We start from the raw sequence: 19,634 nt of genomic DNA, 5'->3' as shown, positions 1-19,634 counted from the left end.
GCGATACCGACGCTCACCCGCGCCCACTGCCGCCCCTGCTGCCGGACCCCCACCTACTCCGAAAAGCGGCTGCCCCGCTACCTCTCCTCAAGACTGCTGCGGCTGCAACCCCCAGCGGGTACAGACCGAATCTACCGCCACAACACCCAACAGCTGCTTCCGCTTCCTGCGCGTCCCGCGAGGTGACGTCACTTCCAGCAAAAACAGCAAACGTCAAACCTGCCAGGCAAGGGGACAGGGTGCTGGCGGTCTCTCTGCTTGCTGAGGGGTCTCTGCTGCTCTCACCGCCTCTCGCACCGCCGGGGGCTGCTCAGCCACCTCCTGCCCGGCGAGGCTCACGCACGGACTCGGGCCGGGCTCGTCGCGGCGGCGGTTGGGACCCGAACTCGCACAGGTACGGACCCTGCGGCTTTCCCTTGGGGAACCGGTGACTGCGGATGGGCGAGTCGCGCATCCAATCGAAAGCCGGGGCCACTGGGGAGGCCCAATGGCTCCGGGGGGCGGCACCCGCGGGGCTAGGATCGCCGGTGCCCGGTGGCTGGAGTTCTGCCGTGTCGCGGCCTGCGGCAGCAGAGGTCTCGGTTCCTGTTCGTGGGAGGTGGCGAGCGGGACGGTTTTGGTGTTCCTTTGGGCGGCGGGAGTGCAGCCGCGGCCCTCGGCGAGGGGGTTCCTAGGGCGCTTCTGTCAGCTGGGGCGGCCCTGAGCGTGAGGGACTTGCTGTGCCCCTGGAGCCGCCGCGTAGTTGCCTTGAGTTGGGTTTGAAAGGCACTTCCGTCAAGGTATCGCAGGCCTCGGTAACCAGTACAGCTGCGACGAACGAAGCTTCAGGTTCGGTAACGCGGAGGAAGAAACATTTCCCTGTTCGGATAATCGCGGTAGCCAAGCGGCAGCTGTAGGACTCAGTTGCCATGAGGTGGAGAGCGTTTATATCGAATGTCGGGTTTTGTTTCATAAAGCAGAAACCAGTACCAATACAGCATTGTAGGATACATTTAGCTTTTAGTATCCTTCAACACTGCAGAAGAATGTATTGTGCACTAACAAAGCGACATGCAGAAGACATAATTAAAATTGAAAGCAGACTCTTGACAGATAACAGACAGAGCCAGAGAATATCAGCAATCCATAAGCAAGCTTGTTATTTTTACTGTGACAGTTATTACAGTCAAGCTGTCAAAAGGTCTCTGTTAAATAAAGTTACATAACTGGAATTTTTGAGACATTTGAGAAACGTACATTTGAGTGGAGAGAACGGTGATGGAAAGTGTATGTTCAAAATAATTTAAAACTATAATTCTAGACACCTTACTTAAAAGTCTTTGTAATAACAGTTAGTTTACACATCTTGTTTCATGAATGATTTCTCAAAGCATTAATCCTGGATTACTACAGAGTTTATAGGGAAAACAAGATGTGATATAACAAATGGCATATAAACTGGCATATATAGCTACACACATACAAAAGCTTGTGAATTTCCAGTGGCTGGTTCTCAAATGGTTTAAATTGTCTCATTTTGTTTCTTCTCTGAAATTTCTTCATTTGGTACTTTAAAGAGGAAATTTCATTTTTTAATCATTTTTTAATATTAAAGATACCTTTAAAATTATTTCTGCAGTGATATCCTCTGTATAAGTATGTGAGTGCATTTTAAGAAGGCCAGTTTATTGAATGACACAGAATGTTTTTTTTTTTCTGTCTTGAAGCCATTTCTAGTGTCAGATAATTTGGAAGTACTTATGTTGTTGGTGATTATAGCAGTTAGCTTTTGTGTGGGGAGAAGAACCCTGTGAGCCCTGACAGGAACTGTTGATAATTTTGTTAGCTCAGTATTCATTAATGGAAAGTATTTTGTGAACAGGAACTTCTAGCTGAATATTTCAATAAAGGTATTACACTAGCAACTTTGGTTTTGGATATTTGGATATTTGATTTTGGTCCTTTGTGACCACTACCAAATTCTTTACAAGTACTATGTACTGAGCATGAAGATAATCTGACTTTGAAGAGGTTTAAAAGCTATAATAAGATTGCCAGATGCTTACCTGGTACCATAAATTCACTTGATAACTGACTGGGTACAGCCCTTCTGTGGACTGTTTATGGTAATGCTGCTGGTCGTCTTCTCTCGTCTTCCTGGTGTATTATGATTATGAATCTTGTCACCATATAATTCTTAAATGATCTTCAGAGCCTTGAGTTTCCTGTTACTACTTTTTTTTCTTTTATTTAAACTATGATAAATAATTATTTTCAGAAGATTTTTAACAGTTGGGAGATAACAAATGTGTATAGAAATGTGGTTTTGTTATAATGATATCAAATTATGTGAAAAAAGGTAGAAAAAAATTACTAGCAAAATAATTTCTCTAATCTGTTTTACAAAAAGTTAGCTGACAGATTTATGCATTTAGCAGAGCGTTCCTTTCTCTCTACCTGACATATATTGTTTGCATAGAATAGGTTCTCTCATTTCATCTTTTGTGAAATGTAAGGTTTAATACTGCAGTGTCATCTTATTTCTTCTTGCTGATTTCCATTGTCTTAAGGACTTGAAATAATAAAGAAGGATTATTAAAGCATTGCTCTTGGTTCTCTCTGTCCCTGAAACTAGTATTTTGGTCTTAGCTATTTTATTATTTATAGTCAGTGCTATATTTTCAGGCAGATTTTGTTTTTACATGAAAAGCTGCACTGAGAAAGTGTGCAGATTATACTGGAGTTACACCTAGATGTGTATGTATACATTTACCTCTTTTGAAACTTACATAATTGAATCGAAAGGTCATTATTATTCAGTCCTTCAGATCATCTGATATCTTCTGAGAGTGAAACAGCCTCTAAATTTGACATCTGCATATTTGAAAGTAAAATGCCTTGTTGGCGGTGTTCAGTTTACTCAGGGCTAAGATCAAGAATTGGTTGAAGCCTCCCAAGATGTTTAAATTCCTTTAGATATACAGTACTGCTTACCAAGTACTTGAGTAACTAGCAAGCTCAGATACAATGACTGGCAAAATAGGAGCTTTTTTTATCTTAATTGAACCCTCTAGCACAGTGATAGTAGCCCTTTCTGAAATGTTGCACATGCTCAGAAATATTGTATTTCTTGTCTGCTCTTTTTATCCATTGGGAAAGTTACCTCCATCGAGCCCTTGGGTGTTACAGCCTACCCACACAAGTTGGTGTTTAGCTTCGTTCTTCACTGCTCATCACTGTATACTCTGCCAGCTTAGCAGGGGCAATAGCAGCAACAGTTGGAGTTGGAGCAGACTTGATGAGTTTATGCTTGTAGTCCTGAATGCCAGTTCTGGCACGCCTGCCACTGATTCATTTAATAGCTCTTGATTTTATTCTAACAGTGGTTGGTGATCCTCCTTTGGGATGAAAGTTAGTAACTTCCTTCTCCTTGGAGAGATGTAGTTGTTCAAAACCAGAAAAAGGTAGCACTGAGCAACCGCATCTCTTTTCTAAAAGTTGCTACCTTATATTTTAATCTAGCTTAGCAATGAAAAATAAAGGCAGAGTTCTTCATCTTGTGAAGAAATATGTTTTATATACAGCTGAAACTTTCATAATTGCAAACACCAGCATTAATTACCAAGACCTACTTTCATCATCCTTGCGTTGTCACTTTTTACATGGCAGATTGTGGCATAGCTTCCACTCATGAAACAGCTTTACCGTGGCCCTAAGGACTTTTAAAAATTTTTATGCTGTTCTCAAGAAAATGAGAATACCTTCTTTATGCATACATTCTTGCAGCCAGTGGTATATCCTACTTGTGGTTGCAACTCAGTAAGCCTTATTTTTAATTGCCTGGTAATTTATAGAAGTTGATCATGGTTTAATCTGTCTCTGTACAATAAAAAAAAAAAATGTCAAATGTTTGTACAAGAAATACGAATAATAATAATAATGATGAATTTATGTAAAATCTTGCATATTACTAAATTGAATATAATACATATGACTATAGTTTCTTCACAACTTTGGCCTTATCTAGGAATAAATTCTTAAACTTGCCCTGAATGGATGGTTATGTAGATAACAGCTTCACTAGCCAGATGAACCTGTCTTGTGTTGACTTCCATCTTGATTGTGGTGGGTTTTTTTTCCTGTACTTTATCTAATTTCTCCATTTTCTCCCATAATTACTCATCGCATTCATGGCTTGTTTCTTTCAGCTTATGTAGAACAGTTTCCATTCATGTCCAACCTTAAATAGTGTTAAAACCCTGTTTTTCATTTCCCATGCTAATAGAATATGCGTAATTTCAAATACACGTGAGATCTTAGCAGACCAGACCATCAGTGTTTCTTTTTTGAAAATCAGCATTGGGAACCTACAGATTACTGGTATGATTACTTTAGTGATCTGTCATCATAATAAAGGTTGAAAAATGATCACCATATATATACTACTTGTGATAAGGTTACGATAACATTATCATACTGAATTACTAAGATTTATCATACTATTTTTCCCTCTTGATAAATATAGGTGGTTACCGAAATTTAAGTTATGGCATTCAGAAATCTTGACAACTAACTAAGTCATTCAGGATCTGTTCTCTTTGTTCTCATCTGCAGCGAAGTTTGACAAAAAATAAAAACCCCACAGTGATAAGTAAAATACGGAAGTCTTATTCTGAAGTTTTTATGCTACTGTGCAGGAAACCTTGAAAAGATATTTTGGTATTTTGGTTGCTGTCATGGTTTAAACCCAGCTGGTAACTCAGAACCACGCAGCCGCTCACTCACTCCCCCCCCCCCCCCCACTTTCTCCCTCCACTCCCAGAGGGATGGGGAAGAGAATCAAAAGAATGTAAATCCCACGGGTTGAGATAAGAACAGTCCAGTAACTAAGGTATAACACAAAACCACTACTGCTACCACCAGTAATAGTAATAATGATAAGGGAAATAACAAGGGGAGAGAATATAAAACTAAAAGGGGAAAAGATAACAATAAATACAGGTGATGCACAATTGCTCACCACCCGCCAACCAATACCCAGCCAAACCCGAGCAGCGATCTGGGCCTTCCGGGTAACTCCCCCTGATTTACATACTGGGCATGATGCGCTGTGGTATGGAATACCCCTTTGGCTAGTTTGGGTAAGGTGTCCTGCCTCTGCTTCCTCCTGGCTTCCCGTGCCCCTTCTCACTGGCAGAGCGTGAGAGACTGGAAAGTCCTTGATCGGAATAAACATGACTTAGCAACAACTAAAAGCCTTATTGTGTTATCAGTGTTGTTCTCAGACTAAAGTCGAAAACACAGCAGTGCGTCGCTTATTAAGAAGGAGAAAAATAGCTGTTACAGCTGAACCCAGGAGAGTTGCTCAGAAACAAGAAACTGACAAGAAACAATGAATCCTTTATGCATTATCATTAAAGTTTTTAAACTTTGTATTAATGTCAGGCACAGCCTAATTTTGTGTGCTTCTCACTATTCAGGACATTGTTATATCTTCTTACATTTTATAGCACTTCACTGACTCTACATAAGATATTTTTATTACATTTTAAAGGAAGTTTGAAGATAATAATTCTAAATGTTCTGAAGGTTAAGGCTTCTTAACTTGCATAGGACATAGATAATGTTTGTTACTATTCACAGAAGCTTAGTATTAATTTTATAACTCTTCAAGCACAAAAGCTTTTGTAAAAATATCAATTTTTATGGGGTTTTTTTCAGTATTTATTCAGTTGCTCCACTGAAGACAGATTATATTGTCAGCATAACTTTGACAAAACTCACCTTTTTCTACTCGGATCAGTCCTAAAGTTTTATTTTTCTAGTGTGTGCTGAGTCTGTCTTGCAAATATTCATAAATAGCTGGCAACATTTAATTTGGATTTTATGTCCAGCAGGCTCACAGATGGGTCAGGGACTCTGGAGAGTTGCTAGGAGCCAGCAACTGCAACACCAAGGATACAGTGGACAAGGCTATTTTACCAGAGAACATGGTAGGAGGATAGCTACCAACAGTGTTTCCAATACAAGCCATCGAAAACAAGCCCAAGGAGGCATTGATATCTACCACCTGTTGAAGACCAGAAAAACTAAAGAACAAGAAGGATTCATTAACCTGGAAATGCTGCCACCAGAGCTTAGTTTTACCATTTTGTCATACCTGAATGCAACTGATCTCTGTCTAGCTTCATGCGTCTGGCAGGATCTTGCTAATGATGAGCTTCTTTGGCAAGGGTAAGCAAAATAAGTAAATAAATTTAAAAAAATCACCTGGACATAAATATAAATAATTATCAGATTTTAAATTTGTCTCAATATATGATTTTTGTCACAGTAACCTTAGAAAAGGGTTTGCTAAGTTAAATGAGATTTGACACAGGGGAAATATGAATATAGTTTAAAAATGTGTTATTCTGGATTTCTAATTACAGTCAGGTAGTAACAGATTACTACATACGTAAGTGTGCTTGGCACAAGTATACATGTGTATTACTGCGCACTCATTGTTTGATATATCATGAGGGAAAAAATAAGGACTTGACTTTGGTATTAGCTCAAAGCACATCTCAAATGTATGTATTATTACTTCTCTGAACCTCAAACAAATATCTGGCTTAAGCAAACAGACCTATTCAGCAGGAAATCCAGGTAGAAAGGGATTCTAACTCATCTAATACACTTGTCTTAGTGCAACTGAAGTGTATATATGTTTTTTTGGAAGATGGTGATGAAAGGGGGGAAGAAAAGGTCAGTTCTGCACGTGTCAGGTGGAATTTCTGCAGTCTAACGGTTGAAAGACATTTATATACATACAGAGAGTTTGTATGTCCAGGAAACAAAGAAATGCTCTACCAAATAGTGTAAGATAAAAATTTAATTAAAACTATTTTCTTTGATATTTGATGTTTTGCAACACTGGGAAAGACTCATGAAATTATACTTATTTTTAGAGTAGATGGTCAGCCGAACTTGTATCTTTTTTCACATTATATTCTTACCTTTTAACTTAACAGACAGTAAGAAGTATTACTGCTGGGTTGTTGTTCAGGTCCTGTTTAATTCCCTTTCATTGTGTTCTACGTCTCTTCCTTCATCTATTTCTTTGCCTCTCTGCATTTGAGTTAAGCAGCTTCCCTTCTTATCATGCTTTATGAACTCAGCAATAGGGTTAATGCAATTATAACTTCTTAGTCACAATTGTTCTACTGTTGGGGACTGTTTTCTTAGTAGGAAACAGGAATTCTAGTGAAGATCCTGCTAACCTTCTAAGTTTATGTTGGTATCCATTGTATTTTACTCAGTTCTTGGTATAAAAAAACCACACTAAATACAAATAAATTCCCTGGACCAAAGATAATAGAGATTCTTAATTGTATATAGTATATATTCTTAACATACAAGGGAAAAAAAAATACATATTTTCCACAGAGTTCATCCTGGGAAATAGCTCAATCATTTTTAGTAAAATTTTCCCAAATAGTACTCAGTTCAGAGTATACACTTTGTTAGTGAAAATGTGTCCTGATTTAGCAAATTAATAAAGATTTCAATTTGAATAATCTCTATAGATATCTTAGTTTTCAACATTACGTATGCATTGGGATATGTTTGATTTTTAGGCTTTGGCAAGCCCTGTGACTGCAGTTCTGAATCCAGTCCAAATTAGACCCAGGTTCCTGAACTGAAAACAAAGTCACTTCCCACGTCCTCAGTGGCTACCTGCTGGGTCCTAAACATTGTGTCTAATTATTTGCAAAACAGATGCGTTGAAGCAGAACTACCAGTTCATTAAGGAATCTAGATAACAAATTGATTGCCCAGGAAGTGGAAGTTCAAGGCGATTTTAGATGGTGTCATCAAAGAGACTGAGATGAACATAAAACGATGAAACTGAGATATGGAGTCAGGGTGTGATGAGAGGGAAAGAAACTGAGAAGTAATGGAAGATATAAAGGGATGGGGCTGGATTGAAGAACTGGGACTGGTCAAGACTGGAAAGAGGCCAGGTGGGTGGAAAAGGACAGTCAAGGAAAGCGATAAGTTAATGGCATAATTTTGTGCAGATGTAGTGTCCCACTCACTGTACAACTGGGGCACAGGAAAAGAAGCACAATTTTTTAATCTGTCATACTGCTGCAGAGCAACTTGTCACAGTTACCCACTGTTCAAATACTAGAAGTGACAGAAGTCTCAGCTATGTGGATGTTGTTATGATGCCACCTACTGGGACATGTTTTGAGATTGCACTCAAGAACACCAAAACCTGTGAGAAGAAAATGATAATCATATAACTGAAAACTTCAGCAACACACATATAAAAGGATTAACAACTAAGTGTAACAAGCAACCTATTTCTAACTTTTCCTATAATTTGAGTATTTGACTTTGCAGTCTTGATTACATTTTGCTTCTGTAAAATACATGAAATACAGAAAGGAATTTTGATAATAGACTAATTCTATTTTCATAGGTTGTGCAAATCCACTTGGGGTCACTGTTCTATATACAATAAGAATCCACCTCTAGGATTTTCTTTTAGAAAATTGTATATGCAGCTAGATGAGGGCAGTCTCACCTTTAATGCCAACCCTGATGAGGTAAGTGAACTGTTATTGATAGTAGCAAACAGTTAAATAATTGTGATTGTTGTTTTATAATCATAGCTGTATTAAATGCTAAGTTTTAATAGTTGTTGTTTGGGTTTGGTTTTTTTTTTTTTGTTTTAACATAGGAATGGTTAATAGTAAGTTACAGCCCTATCCTGATAATTTTTGCAGATGGTACCTGTGCACATCATTAACATGGCTTGCTTCTTAAGCACTCTGTACAGTGGTCTGACCTATGAATTCCAGAAATTCATAACCTCATACTGACTTAGGAATGAGACAGGTATCCTGTACTGTGGAGGCAGTGGTGAATTTAAAATGAATAATAATAGGCCTGCAGAGTTAGTTTGATCCCACATCAGTTATAGCAGGGTAGTTAAAGTAACACAAATTACTTCTATGAAATTTATGGTTTCTTAGAGATTTTTTTTAAGTATTTCCACTATCAAGGAGCAAATCTTGAAATAGTATGAAAATAATACTATAAACTATTCTAAAGATCGGTTTGATTTGATATCTGTGGATGTTTATTATGCATAATCTTTCTTTATAGTATGTAACAACATAGTTATTTTCAAAAAATACCCCCTGTCAATCTAGAAGGTTTCCATATATTAACGCATGAAACTAACTGGGAAAGTCAGTTTCTGCTTTCACTCTGTCACCTTTCAAAGAAGAAAAGAGTTTGAAAGTAGACAGCTTTTGCCTGGGAGATATGCAATTAATGCCCAAGTGACAAAGAGAGCCTTTTGTGTAGGAAACCAGACTCCTGCTTCATGTTTCCTAGGAAAAGGTGGTACATAGTACAGAACAAAAAGTAGTGTTAACTTCCTGAATGTATTTGCACATACAGAAGGAAGTGGTAATTGAATAAATCCAAAGTAGGAAGAGGATTAAGAGACATGAAAAGGTACAATTCTAGTAGCAAATAGTTCACTCTGCTGATATACACAAAACACAAACATGTAACTGCAGGGTGAAATAAATAAACCAGTTGTATCGTTACAATAATGTCATGTTGTTTAATTCTTGCTTTATCTCATATTCTGCTTGATAATAACTACTCTTATCAGTCACAAATTACAATATTTTGTAATTTCTCTGTTAGAGCTCTGCCTTGAACTGTTATACAAAGTGCCACTTGAGTGATTAGCATTGATTTTCAGCAGGATTTTAGTGAATTTAGTAGTAAATGTAAAATTTTCTAAATGAAACGCAATATTTAGGTAACTTAAATGTTTTTAAGAATATATCAAGTTTTAGTTGGTAACAGCTTTGTCTACCCAAATTTCTCTTTGTCTTTCAATTTGCTTTAACGTTTGTTGTTTTTTTTTTACACTTACACCTTCATTTATAGTATGCTGTTGTATTCCAATCTAATTTAAAGTAATCTTGGCAGGTTTAAAGCATTTGGAGTCTTCACAAAAGGCACTGGATAAAAAAATCGTTATTTTACAAGTTCTGCAAATTAGAGCTACATTGTAGTATACCTAAATTAGTTATTAAATTTATTATCCTACACTTACTTTTTCTGGCTTCATTATGGTATATTGTACAATAGTAGTACAAATGGCCTACTTCAGGCCTAATGAGAGACAAGAACCTCAGGATACCTCCTAAGGGCTTCTGTTCCTCTCTCCCTGTGGAGCACCATAGCCTGGTAGGAATCATTCAGGGCCTGAGTTTCAGGAGAATTCACAAATACTATTGCTTGTATTGTTCACGACTGTGGTATTGGCAGCATTATGACTGTAAGGACACTGTGACTGGAATATATGATATGACATGACATTCCACTATTACAAATTGCATCTCCGAATTTCCTGCCAAACTCTGCTTTACATTTGATAACAGACCTGATCAAATTACTATAAAAATAGGAATACTTACAGCCACAGGAGCAAGATTCTCCAAAGGACACCTCCCATGTCATGAAAATGGGTAACCAGGCTCCACAGCAACAGCTCCAGAGCTAGCGGTGGCTCACGGGGTAGGGAAGAGCATCTACACACTTTGTGGTAGGATTCTCTGGTTAGCCATTGTTGTGTGCATGGTGTTGTGGTATCTGCTGTAATTTAATGTACTGATCGTGTGCATGAGCTTGCATAATACATAGCAGGTGCTCACATTCTGCTGAAAGGATGTGCCTAATCACATTACACGTAATGTAAAACAAAAAAGCTAAAAAACTCCAGTGCATGTTTGGTTTCTCTTTTTTTGTTTGTTGGTTGGTTTTGGTTTTAGGTTTGTGGGTTGTTTTGTTGTTTTTTTTTTTGTTTAGTGTTTGGTTTGTTTTTTTCATATTGGCAGCACCATTGTAGCCAAGATTTTGGAGCTTGGTTTTTGTTTCCTGGGGAGGAGGGATGGTTTAGTGTTAGTATTAACACTTGAATATGAATATTATGTTGTTCAATCTGCCTACGTGGTCTCTGTTATATTTTATTCTAAAGAGTGTATGGTGTATGCGAAGTGTTTCTCATGCAGTGCTCATTTCATACCTCACATGCTTATGACTTTGAATTTGTAAGCAAACAGAAGTTATTTCTCACTGTTTTGTATATGTTTCTAATTCCCTACAAGATATTTTGTCAAGTTTATTACGTAGAGCTATGTTACGTAGTTAAAATTGGAACTGAAGGTGGAAAGATTGGTCAGGAAAGATTTTTTGTTTGGATTTTTGTTTTGTTTTGTTTTACATAGTGATAATGATTCTAACTGATGCTGTTTAATAGCATTTGTTTTTATGGATCTATTGGAATCTGGACTGTACTGAAATCTCAGACTTAAATGAGGTCAGGATTTCCTTTACGTACCATAATAACAATAAAGTACAGTAAGACAGTGCTTATACTAAACCTGGCTTTCCACTCTTCCGATTGTCTTATTTGTTACCAACTACCCTTAGTTTTTGTTAGGGAGGTCAGTTTTCTGACCTCTTCTTGATTGTAAAGGAATTGTTAGCCACATGCATAAAGCTACCTTACCTGACTTTTAATTATAGTCTGCAGATGATGGAATATTTACTGTACTGTATATTTCTAGCCCAATTTTTTGAAAACTTACCCTATTTCATAGGGACCTACTAAGCGAGCCAATTTTGATATGCACTGATTTATCAAATATTAAAAGTATGTGTATGTCGTAGAGGGAAGATGTTCTTTTGTGTGATTTATCTGGAAAGGTGGAACGAACCAGAAAGCTGAAACCTTTTGAAAACTCTACATTAGAGTCAGAGATCTTTAATCGTGTAAATTATTAACTATGGATTCCATGTAACATGAGAAATATTTGTACTTATGATTTCTGCCATCATGACTGTGTATCACTGAGACTGTATTTTAAAGACATACAGTGAAAGAGACACTGTAATGTGATGTTCTGTATGGTGTCCACATTTGTCAACAACTTGATTTGTAACTTGGGAACTAAGAATCACAAAAATTTCTGTTGGAAAATACGACATCAGTACTGCGTCTTTTGTTTCAGAAAATGCACCATAAAATGTATTAAGATATTGCATTTCCTTAGAAAAATGGGAGTAGTAATACCATACATGTCTAATTAGTACTTACTAGTAATGCTAGTGTCACCTAGAAGCCCTAATTAGCAGTTGAGGCCCTACGATGCCAGATACATACTAGCCCTAAATAATTTATCTAAATAATTAAGCTAGTATATAAATTTGAATTCCTGTTCCCTGAGCTTTTAGTTAATAATGTTTTAATTTTGTTGGTGATCAAAATAGTCTTTTTTTTTAATACAGTAGGGACTAGAAAGAAATTAGCATTTTATGTTGATATATGTTATCCTACCAAAATGTAAAAGCATATAATTTGCAGAATTATAAATTGCCTAACAATATTAATATACTTTCTAGTGATTTCCTTAGTCACCTGTTAAAATTTTTTAAACTAAACAAATTGAGCATGTGTACAACCATTTATGTGAAATTTGTTGCTGTAGACAAATGTATGTGTCATATTTTCTTGCACTGCTTTTAAATAGGCATTGTGTAAAAAGCCTCAGTGTTTCCTAACTCGAACTTTGCAACAATTCCATTTAAATATTAAAAAGAGAAATCATGTATATGGCTAGAAAAATGCTGATTCCAAAATTTCTATGCGAATAATTTAAAATATCTGGTTTGTTTTGTATACATATCTAAACAGAGATGGCAAAGGCAACTACAAAAATTTTAATACTGTCTGCTGTATTAAAATATTCTGAAAGTACTCTTAGCAGAGAATAAAACCAATGCAGAAGTGAAACCAATTATGAAAAAGAAAACTCTTTTCGTTTACATATCCTGTATGGATATAAATTAATGGAAAACTTCTTAGGAACAGGTAGAAAGTAAGCAAGGAGTGTCAGTCCTGTAGCAGAATAGATTGGTAAAACAAGCGTTGTGTGACTGGGAAAAAATGAGTAACTGTAAAAATAACATTGAAATACAACAAATGGTTACTATTAGTCTATAGTTATGATTGATTATTATTTGCATGTGATAATTTAAATCAACACTTTAATACATGGCAATTTTATCCAGAGCTGTCTGAAATTCAGAGGTAATATTCTTGCCACAGAGGCAAGGTATCCTTAAGGCATCTTTCCTAATTCTCTAATGTTAAGAACATTACAGTGACAAGCAGGCTCCTCATATAAGTTAGGCAGACACAGATCTGCTGGAAATCTTGGCTGTTATACTGTTCACCTAATTACTCTTCTACTACATCAGAATTAGAAGAACATACTATGTGTGTGCTCATTCCTCGGTGTTAAAACCACCTCTTCAGACCTGGTAGGTAGTGGCACAGATCTGCCAACCTGACTTCAGTCACATGTATCCTAAGAGAATCACCAGATGACTGGTAATCTTGGCATCTATTTTAATAATGTGTAGGACTAGTTATTTCAGCTAGCATACCTGCCACAAGCGATCATTTTGGCTACCAGAAGTGATTTATTTGAAGTGAAGGTTCTGAGAGGAATTCAAGGCAGTGTTTACAGTGTTACAAAAAGCTGATTTGATGACATGCTGTAAATCTTGTAAATAAATTTCATTTCCTGTGAGCCAAACTTTAAGGACTTTAAAGAGAAATCAGGTTTCTATTGTTGCAAAGTGTTTGTTGTTGTTGAGAAAGAAATAAAAGGTGCCTAAAAATGATGGCATGTGCTGAAGTATTTTTTATTTATGCCCTGTTCATTTGTGAAGGAGATGAGAAAAATAAATTACGAGACTGCATTCACAGAGAAAGATACTGTTAAGCATTATGTGTGGTGGGGGGAGAGATTGGGAATTAGAGACAGGGAATAAAAGTGCTTTGCAAAGACGTGGTTAGACTGTCAGGTGAAGATTGTACCTTGGGATGAAATCTAATGCATGAAATAAATTACTTATGGCATTTACTGTCACAGTGAAACCAACTCACTGTATGTCTTAAAGAAGGTGTTATTTTTATCCTGCCTCGTATGATATGCCAGGTATTTTCCGGGTATGTGGCTGAAGTGTTTGTTAAATAATTGTAGCAGGAATATTACCGAGACTCCCTTTCCAGGCTTCAGTTTGTATTACCTTAAGCAAATACTTATTACTGAAGCAAATGCGTCTCATTAAGTGAGGATATATGTAAAGAGTATATATGTATGTTCTGCTGCTAGTCTTTTATAAATTGCCAAAATACTTGAGGTATTAATGCATAGTTCATTTTGATCTCCCATTTTAGTTTACTATTTAGCTCTAATTCAAGAAAGCGCTTTACCTTATGTTGACCATCCATATTATGGAAAAAGTTAAATATGATGTAGTTTGGACTTAAATGTAAGCTTGCAATGAAATACATGTTTCATTACAGTCCTAAATGGAGATTCTTCTTAAAATCTGGGCCTAAAAATGCTAGGATTTTTTCTTTTTTTGGTTTTGCCTATATAAAACCTTTTAATTTATTTTCTATAACATTCTTTTAATAAACAAAAAAAAAAAAAAGTGCTAATGAACTTCTATTTTCTATAAATATATAAGCAAAAATTATGGACCGGTAAAACCAGATAATGTTACAGGTATTTGTTGTTTTTTCACTTGTGTTACCAGTATCTTAAGCGTGTATTCTAATTTATTTTTTGCTTGATAAAACTGAGACTTTGCTTTAGTAATCCATTTCATAAAACAACTTTCCAAACCTGCACTCAGTCCTTTATTTCTTTTTTAAGCAAAATTGAAGAGTACTGGGAAGTTAGTTATACACTGAATGACAGGTTGCCCCTACATTTTTATAGATGTAATGTAAACTAAAAGGGCAGACTTGCAAAATATTGTGAAGCCTAATATCAGAAGATTTATGAAAAAATATCTTAGAAGTATTTTAAAGGTGATTTAGGTTGTGGCCTTGGTACATTATTCTATGCAGAAATTCTCTGGCCTACACATTTTGCATTATTTCAACACTGTGGTATAGTCAGGAGATACTGTAGTTAAGTATTGTAACACTTTTTTGTAACAAATGCTCAAAACCTCTCCTAGCCCTTGCCAAATTGAATTGAAACTAGTTGGTTAGTTATTCTCAGGTTTAGATTTTTGTTGTTAAAAAATGTGAACATGTTAAAAGTCCATTAAGCTGGTGTTGATTTCTGAGATCGTAAGGAAAATAGTTTTATGCTTTGGGATATTTCAGTGAATAGAAAGAATCCAGAATATCACTGGAATATTTTTAAATTAGATTTGGCATGTGTAGTCCGTGAGAAATGTGTGCTTGGCAAAGTGTGGAAAATTCTGGAAATCATAATATCAATATAAAGTATACAGAGTTCTATCTTTTTAAACTTTTTTTTTGTTAGACACAGTGTTCTTATTTTCTGTGTACGCATATTTATAAATGTTGATATTTACCTATGCTTTGAAATCTGCGTGCTTGTGTTTATTTGCATTATTGCACATTTAAACAAATGCATTTAATGCATCTATTTGAATGTGATACATTGTATACATGTGAGAACATTAATGTTTTAATATAAGGTACTAAAGACTGAACACATTATGGCTAAGATTTTCTTATTTAGAAAAGTTAAGAAATTAAAAGTTCTGGACCCTGCATCATTGTATATACGATTACAAAAGTATGAAAACAAAAATACTAGTCTACGCTAAAGAAATTAATAAAGAACTGACATGCTTGCTATAGGGTTCATAATTTTAAATTTCTTAGTGTGAGTATATGTGAAATCTCAACCATAACAATAAATTGTTTCTTTGCATTTGATTTATAATTTTAGAGTTTATTGTGCATGTCGAAATGTGATTTTGAGAAAGAAGAATCATTCTGAAAAACAAATTAACTAATTAGTAGGATTAAGTTCATACACTGCCAAGCACAATACTTGTTCCTAAACACATTATGAAGATTAAGCGTATTTATACATGCATGTATTTTATCTCAGGGAGTCAACTACTTTATGTCCAAGGGCATACTAGATGATTCGCCAAAAGAAATAGCTAAGTTTATCTTTTGCACAAGAACACTAAATTGGAAGAAGCTGAGAATCTACCTTGATGAAAGGTAATCTGAATTTCTCTTGAGACATTTCCTATTCACTGTCAACATACTGCACCATTCAACAATATTTTGCTTGTGTTGATATAATTTTATAGATGTGTAAATGCAACTAAGTAATGCTGCTGCTAAATCTGAACAGTTACTCAGTTCAAGTATTTATTAACTGTAACATTTTATAAGAACCCCTGAAAATACCACCTATAACAAGTAAATATCACATCCTGTGCTTTTTCTGCATTTTTGCAGTTCTGGACATGAATTGTTTTGAAGTTATAGTCAGCATGTAAACTGCACAGGATAATCTTGGTGCTGTATGACATTCAGATTTTATAGATATTTTGCTGCACTTTACCAAGCTATGGTAGCTTTTTAACTAACGTTGAATCATCTGACTAATATTTGGGTGTCTGGTATTTCTTGAATGGAAGTTAACACCCACCAATAGAGCATCCTCTTGGAGACAGCATGAACTGCAGTAGGGAACACTCTCCCTGCTGTAGCATGCTCTTCTGCCTCCACAATGCTTTCTCTTGCCCTCCAGGATACCCTCAGGTTGGGGTAGTGCAGTGTCAGGAGACAGGAGCATCAACATGTTTAAGAAAAGTTGAAAGAGGAGGAGAATAATAACTGGACGTAAACAGGAAGAGCAGAGGGGCAGCAGTGCTTCCAGCAGGAATCCTCTTCTGCTTTTCATTCTCCTCAGCCTGAATCACTAAAGGAGTAAAAGGAGTCATTCTGTAGTGGTATCACCACTGACAGTCCTGTGCTGTAAAACTTCAGATTATCAGTTTTTGTTGGCAATAGAAAAAATACAAACCCGTTTAACAGATGAGATTGCAAGTTAATATTAGCAACCCCTACTGCCATTCATCTTCTCTTCATAAACAGAGTGTAATCAGGCACTAAAAATAAAACTACGTTTCTAAATGTTGAAACTCCCCTCCTAGTACTGAAATGTTTAACAGAAAGGATAAACATACGAGAATATCCTTTGGTTCACTTCAAATTTACATCCAAATTTCCTTCAGATGTCTTTTGCACATCTGTGCACGTAAGCTAGTCTGAATCCCGTAGATGTTTCTGCGTTCAGTGGAAAATGTTGAGACCATTGCACCCTGATGGACTTAGACTTAAAGAGGTTTTGTGAGCAAATTTTATCTAACTTAAGCCTGATTTTAACAATATACTCCTGTAATGGCTTCTACTTAGGCACCAAAATGTGTGACACGCATGAATCTATTCCCTTTTATTTTCTTTTTTAATGGTTTTGTCACTTTAAAGGAGGTGAAGCCTCTATGTAGACTGTAATTGAATATGCATATAAAGTAACTTGAATTCTGATTAGTATATATTTCTATAGTATTTGTTTACTATTGTGTCTGAAAAACAGGGGTTTATATTAGCTTGAACTGTTAGTGATAGTTTTGTTTGCAAAAGCCAAAGCTCATTAGCTATTCTAAAGCTTTCATTTTTATTTTTTTAAACATACGTTTTCATATTTAAACAGTTAAACTTCTCTAATTATGTGGGATTTTATTCTACCAGGCGAGATGTTTTGGATGACCTTGTGACGCTGCATAACTTCAGAAATCAGTTCTTGCCAAATGCACTGAGAGAGTTCTTCAGACACATTCATGCTCCTGAGGAGCGTGGGGAGTACCTTGAGACTCTCATAACAAAGTTTTCTCACCGATTCTGTGCTTGTAACCCTGATTTGATGAGAGAGCTTGGCCTTAGCCCTGGTAAGCAAAAAAAGATTTGATTCAGTGGATCAGTCTTTGTATTTCTGGATGTTGTTACTGTTTATGATAGTTATAAAATCAGCACCTAAACAAGTATTTCTGAAAGGACAAACATGGCTTGGGATGGTTCAGTATACAGGCATCATCCCACTTGAGATAAAAAAAGACCGAAAAACACCCACACAGATGCTCTTCTTAGAACTAGCTGATAAGTGGGTTTTATTCTCTCATTATCTTTCCTTCAGTTTTTTCTGTGCTCAAGCTCTGTACTACCTTGAAGTTCCCTCTTGCAGTCTTACACACTTAACATTTTGCCTTGGGGATAGTCTCACAGAAATGAGAAGGAATTTTGGGCCTCACTGAAGTTAACAAGTATTTATAATTGCTGGGGGGTAGCCAGTTTTCAGCAGTGGGACTGCTTACATATTTAAAGATAAGCTTTAGCAGGATGTTGACCCTAGTTTGCAAAAACTTCAAGAATCTTTTTAAATGAATGTGCACAAAGCCCTTAGTAACTTTTGGATAACATAGAAATGTTGACAGATTTCTAAACGCTAATTTGGCAATGTGCTGACATTATTACTTTGAAAATTGCTATATTAAATTTTATTTCACTGGGATAAACTTTTGAGGTGTTATATATGTGTGTGTATACGTGTGTGTGTGTATATATATATATATATATATATATATATATATATATATATAAGCCCAGATGATGAAGACTATAAGGTACGTGGACAGGGAGCAATATTTTTAATGATCACAGTTTCCTTTCAACTTCTTTTTTATTTATTCTCTCTTGTCTAGATGCAGTTTACGTACTGTGTTACTCTTTGATTCTACTTTCCATTGACCTAACAAGCCCTCACGTGAAGAACAAAATGTCAAAGAGGGAATTCATCCGAAATACACGGCGAGCTGCACAGAATATCAGTGAAGATTTTGTAGGGCACCTTTATGACAACATCTACCTTATTGGCCACGTGGCTGCCTAAAAGCACAATTTCCTAGCACTTAAAATTTGTGATTTTCAAAAGCTACATCAATTCAAGAAATTATTTTGTAGAGATGGGGGTTATTTTAGTGCTGGTCATTCTAACCTCTGTATGCAATCAAAGTTTGTGTGTGTAAGTGTGTGTGTGTGTAAACTACCTTTTCTATCTATTTACCACGGGAATAGAAAGATTTGGAGATCTGTTTTTCATAAGTTTTTTAGTTTTGCACAAAACCACAGCCTGAAGCAGCCATTTACAAATGTTAAACTGACATTACGATCTAAGCTGACAAAGTGGTGGATTTGTGCATTAGATCTGCTTGAAACTTTAAGAAGTTCATTCTTTTTAGAATACCATGTAATATGTATATATTTAACTAAAGAGATTTATAATCATAATTATTTTATTGTAAAATATTTTAACTAAAATTTCTTCTTTTATCTCTTAAATGTTGTACTTCTTTCTTTTGAATTTTTTTACAGTGCTGACTACCTCAGATACATAATTTAGAGAAATATTGGTCTGAATACTCCAATAAAGTTTACTCTAGGAGATAGCAGAACACTTGTAAAATATCTAAGATGGTATCTAATACTGCATTGACTAACTTAAATTAGCATATTGCCAACCTGCTATTCACTCAGTTTTAAAGAAGATTATAACCGCTAGTTTAGATGAATCCTGATGTCATACAGGGACAGCCTAGGGAAATCATGCAGTTTACCTGGACAGTTTACTTAACCTATATTGCAGATGCTAGTT

General features: G+C 36.0%; 1 protein-coding gene across 2 annotated transcripts; it reads left to right on the top strand.

Annotated features, from left to right (window-relative positions):
- The first annotated feature begins 192 nt into the window (after positions 1–192).
- On the top strand, positions 193–19,321 carry FBXO8 (F-box protein 8). Of its 2 annotated transcripts, none has more exons than XM_057419170.1 (6): positions 193–394; positions 5,877–6,213; positions 8,450–8,576; positions 16,017–16,135; positions 17,678–17,874; positions 18,685–19,321. In XM_057419170.1, the coding sequence occupies exons 2-6, from the start codon at positions 5,885–5,887 to the stop codon at positions 18,870–18,872; spliced, it is 960 nt and encodes a 319-aa protein (XP_057275153.1). In that variant the 5' UTR covers positions 193–394; positions 5,877–5,884; the 3' UTR covers positions 18,873–19,321. The 2 variants fall into 2 exon arrangements, with proteins under 2 accessions (XP_057275153.1, XP_057275154.1); XM_057419171.1 differs by having other exon boundaries at positions 5,874–6,213.
- Positions 19,322–19,634: the final 313 nt, after the last annotated feature.

Source organism: Pezoporus wallicus, unplaced genomic scaffold, assembly GCF_028554395.1.
Source record: "Pezoporus wallicus isolate ANWC-B61680 ecotype Strahan unplaced genomic scaffold, APGP_CSIRO_Pwel_v1 contig_2384, whole genome shotgun sequence".
Lineage (NCBI taxonomy): Eukaryota > Metazoa > Chordata > Aves > Psittaciformes > Psittacidae > Pezoporus > Pezoporus wallicus.
The sequence above is the reverse complement of the archived record's forward strand: the minus strand, read 5'-3'. Positions and strand labels throughout refer to the sequence as shown.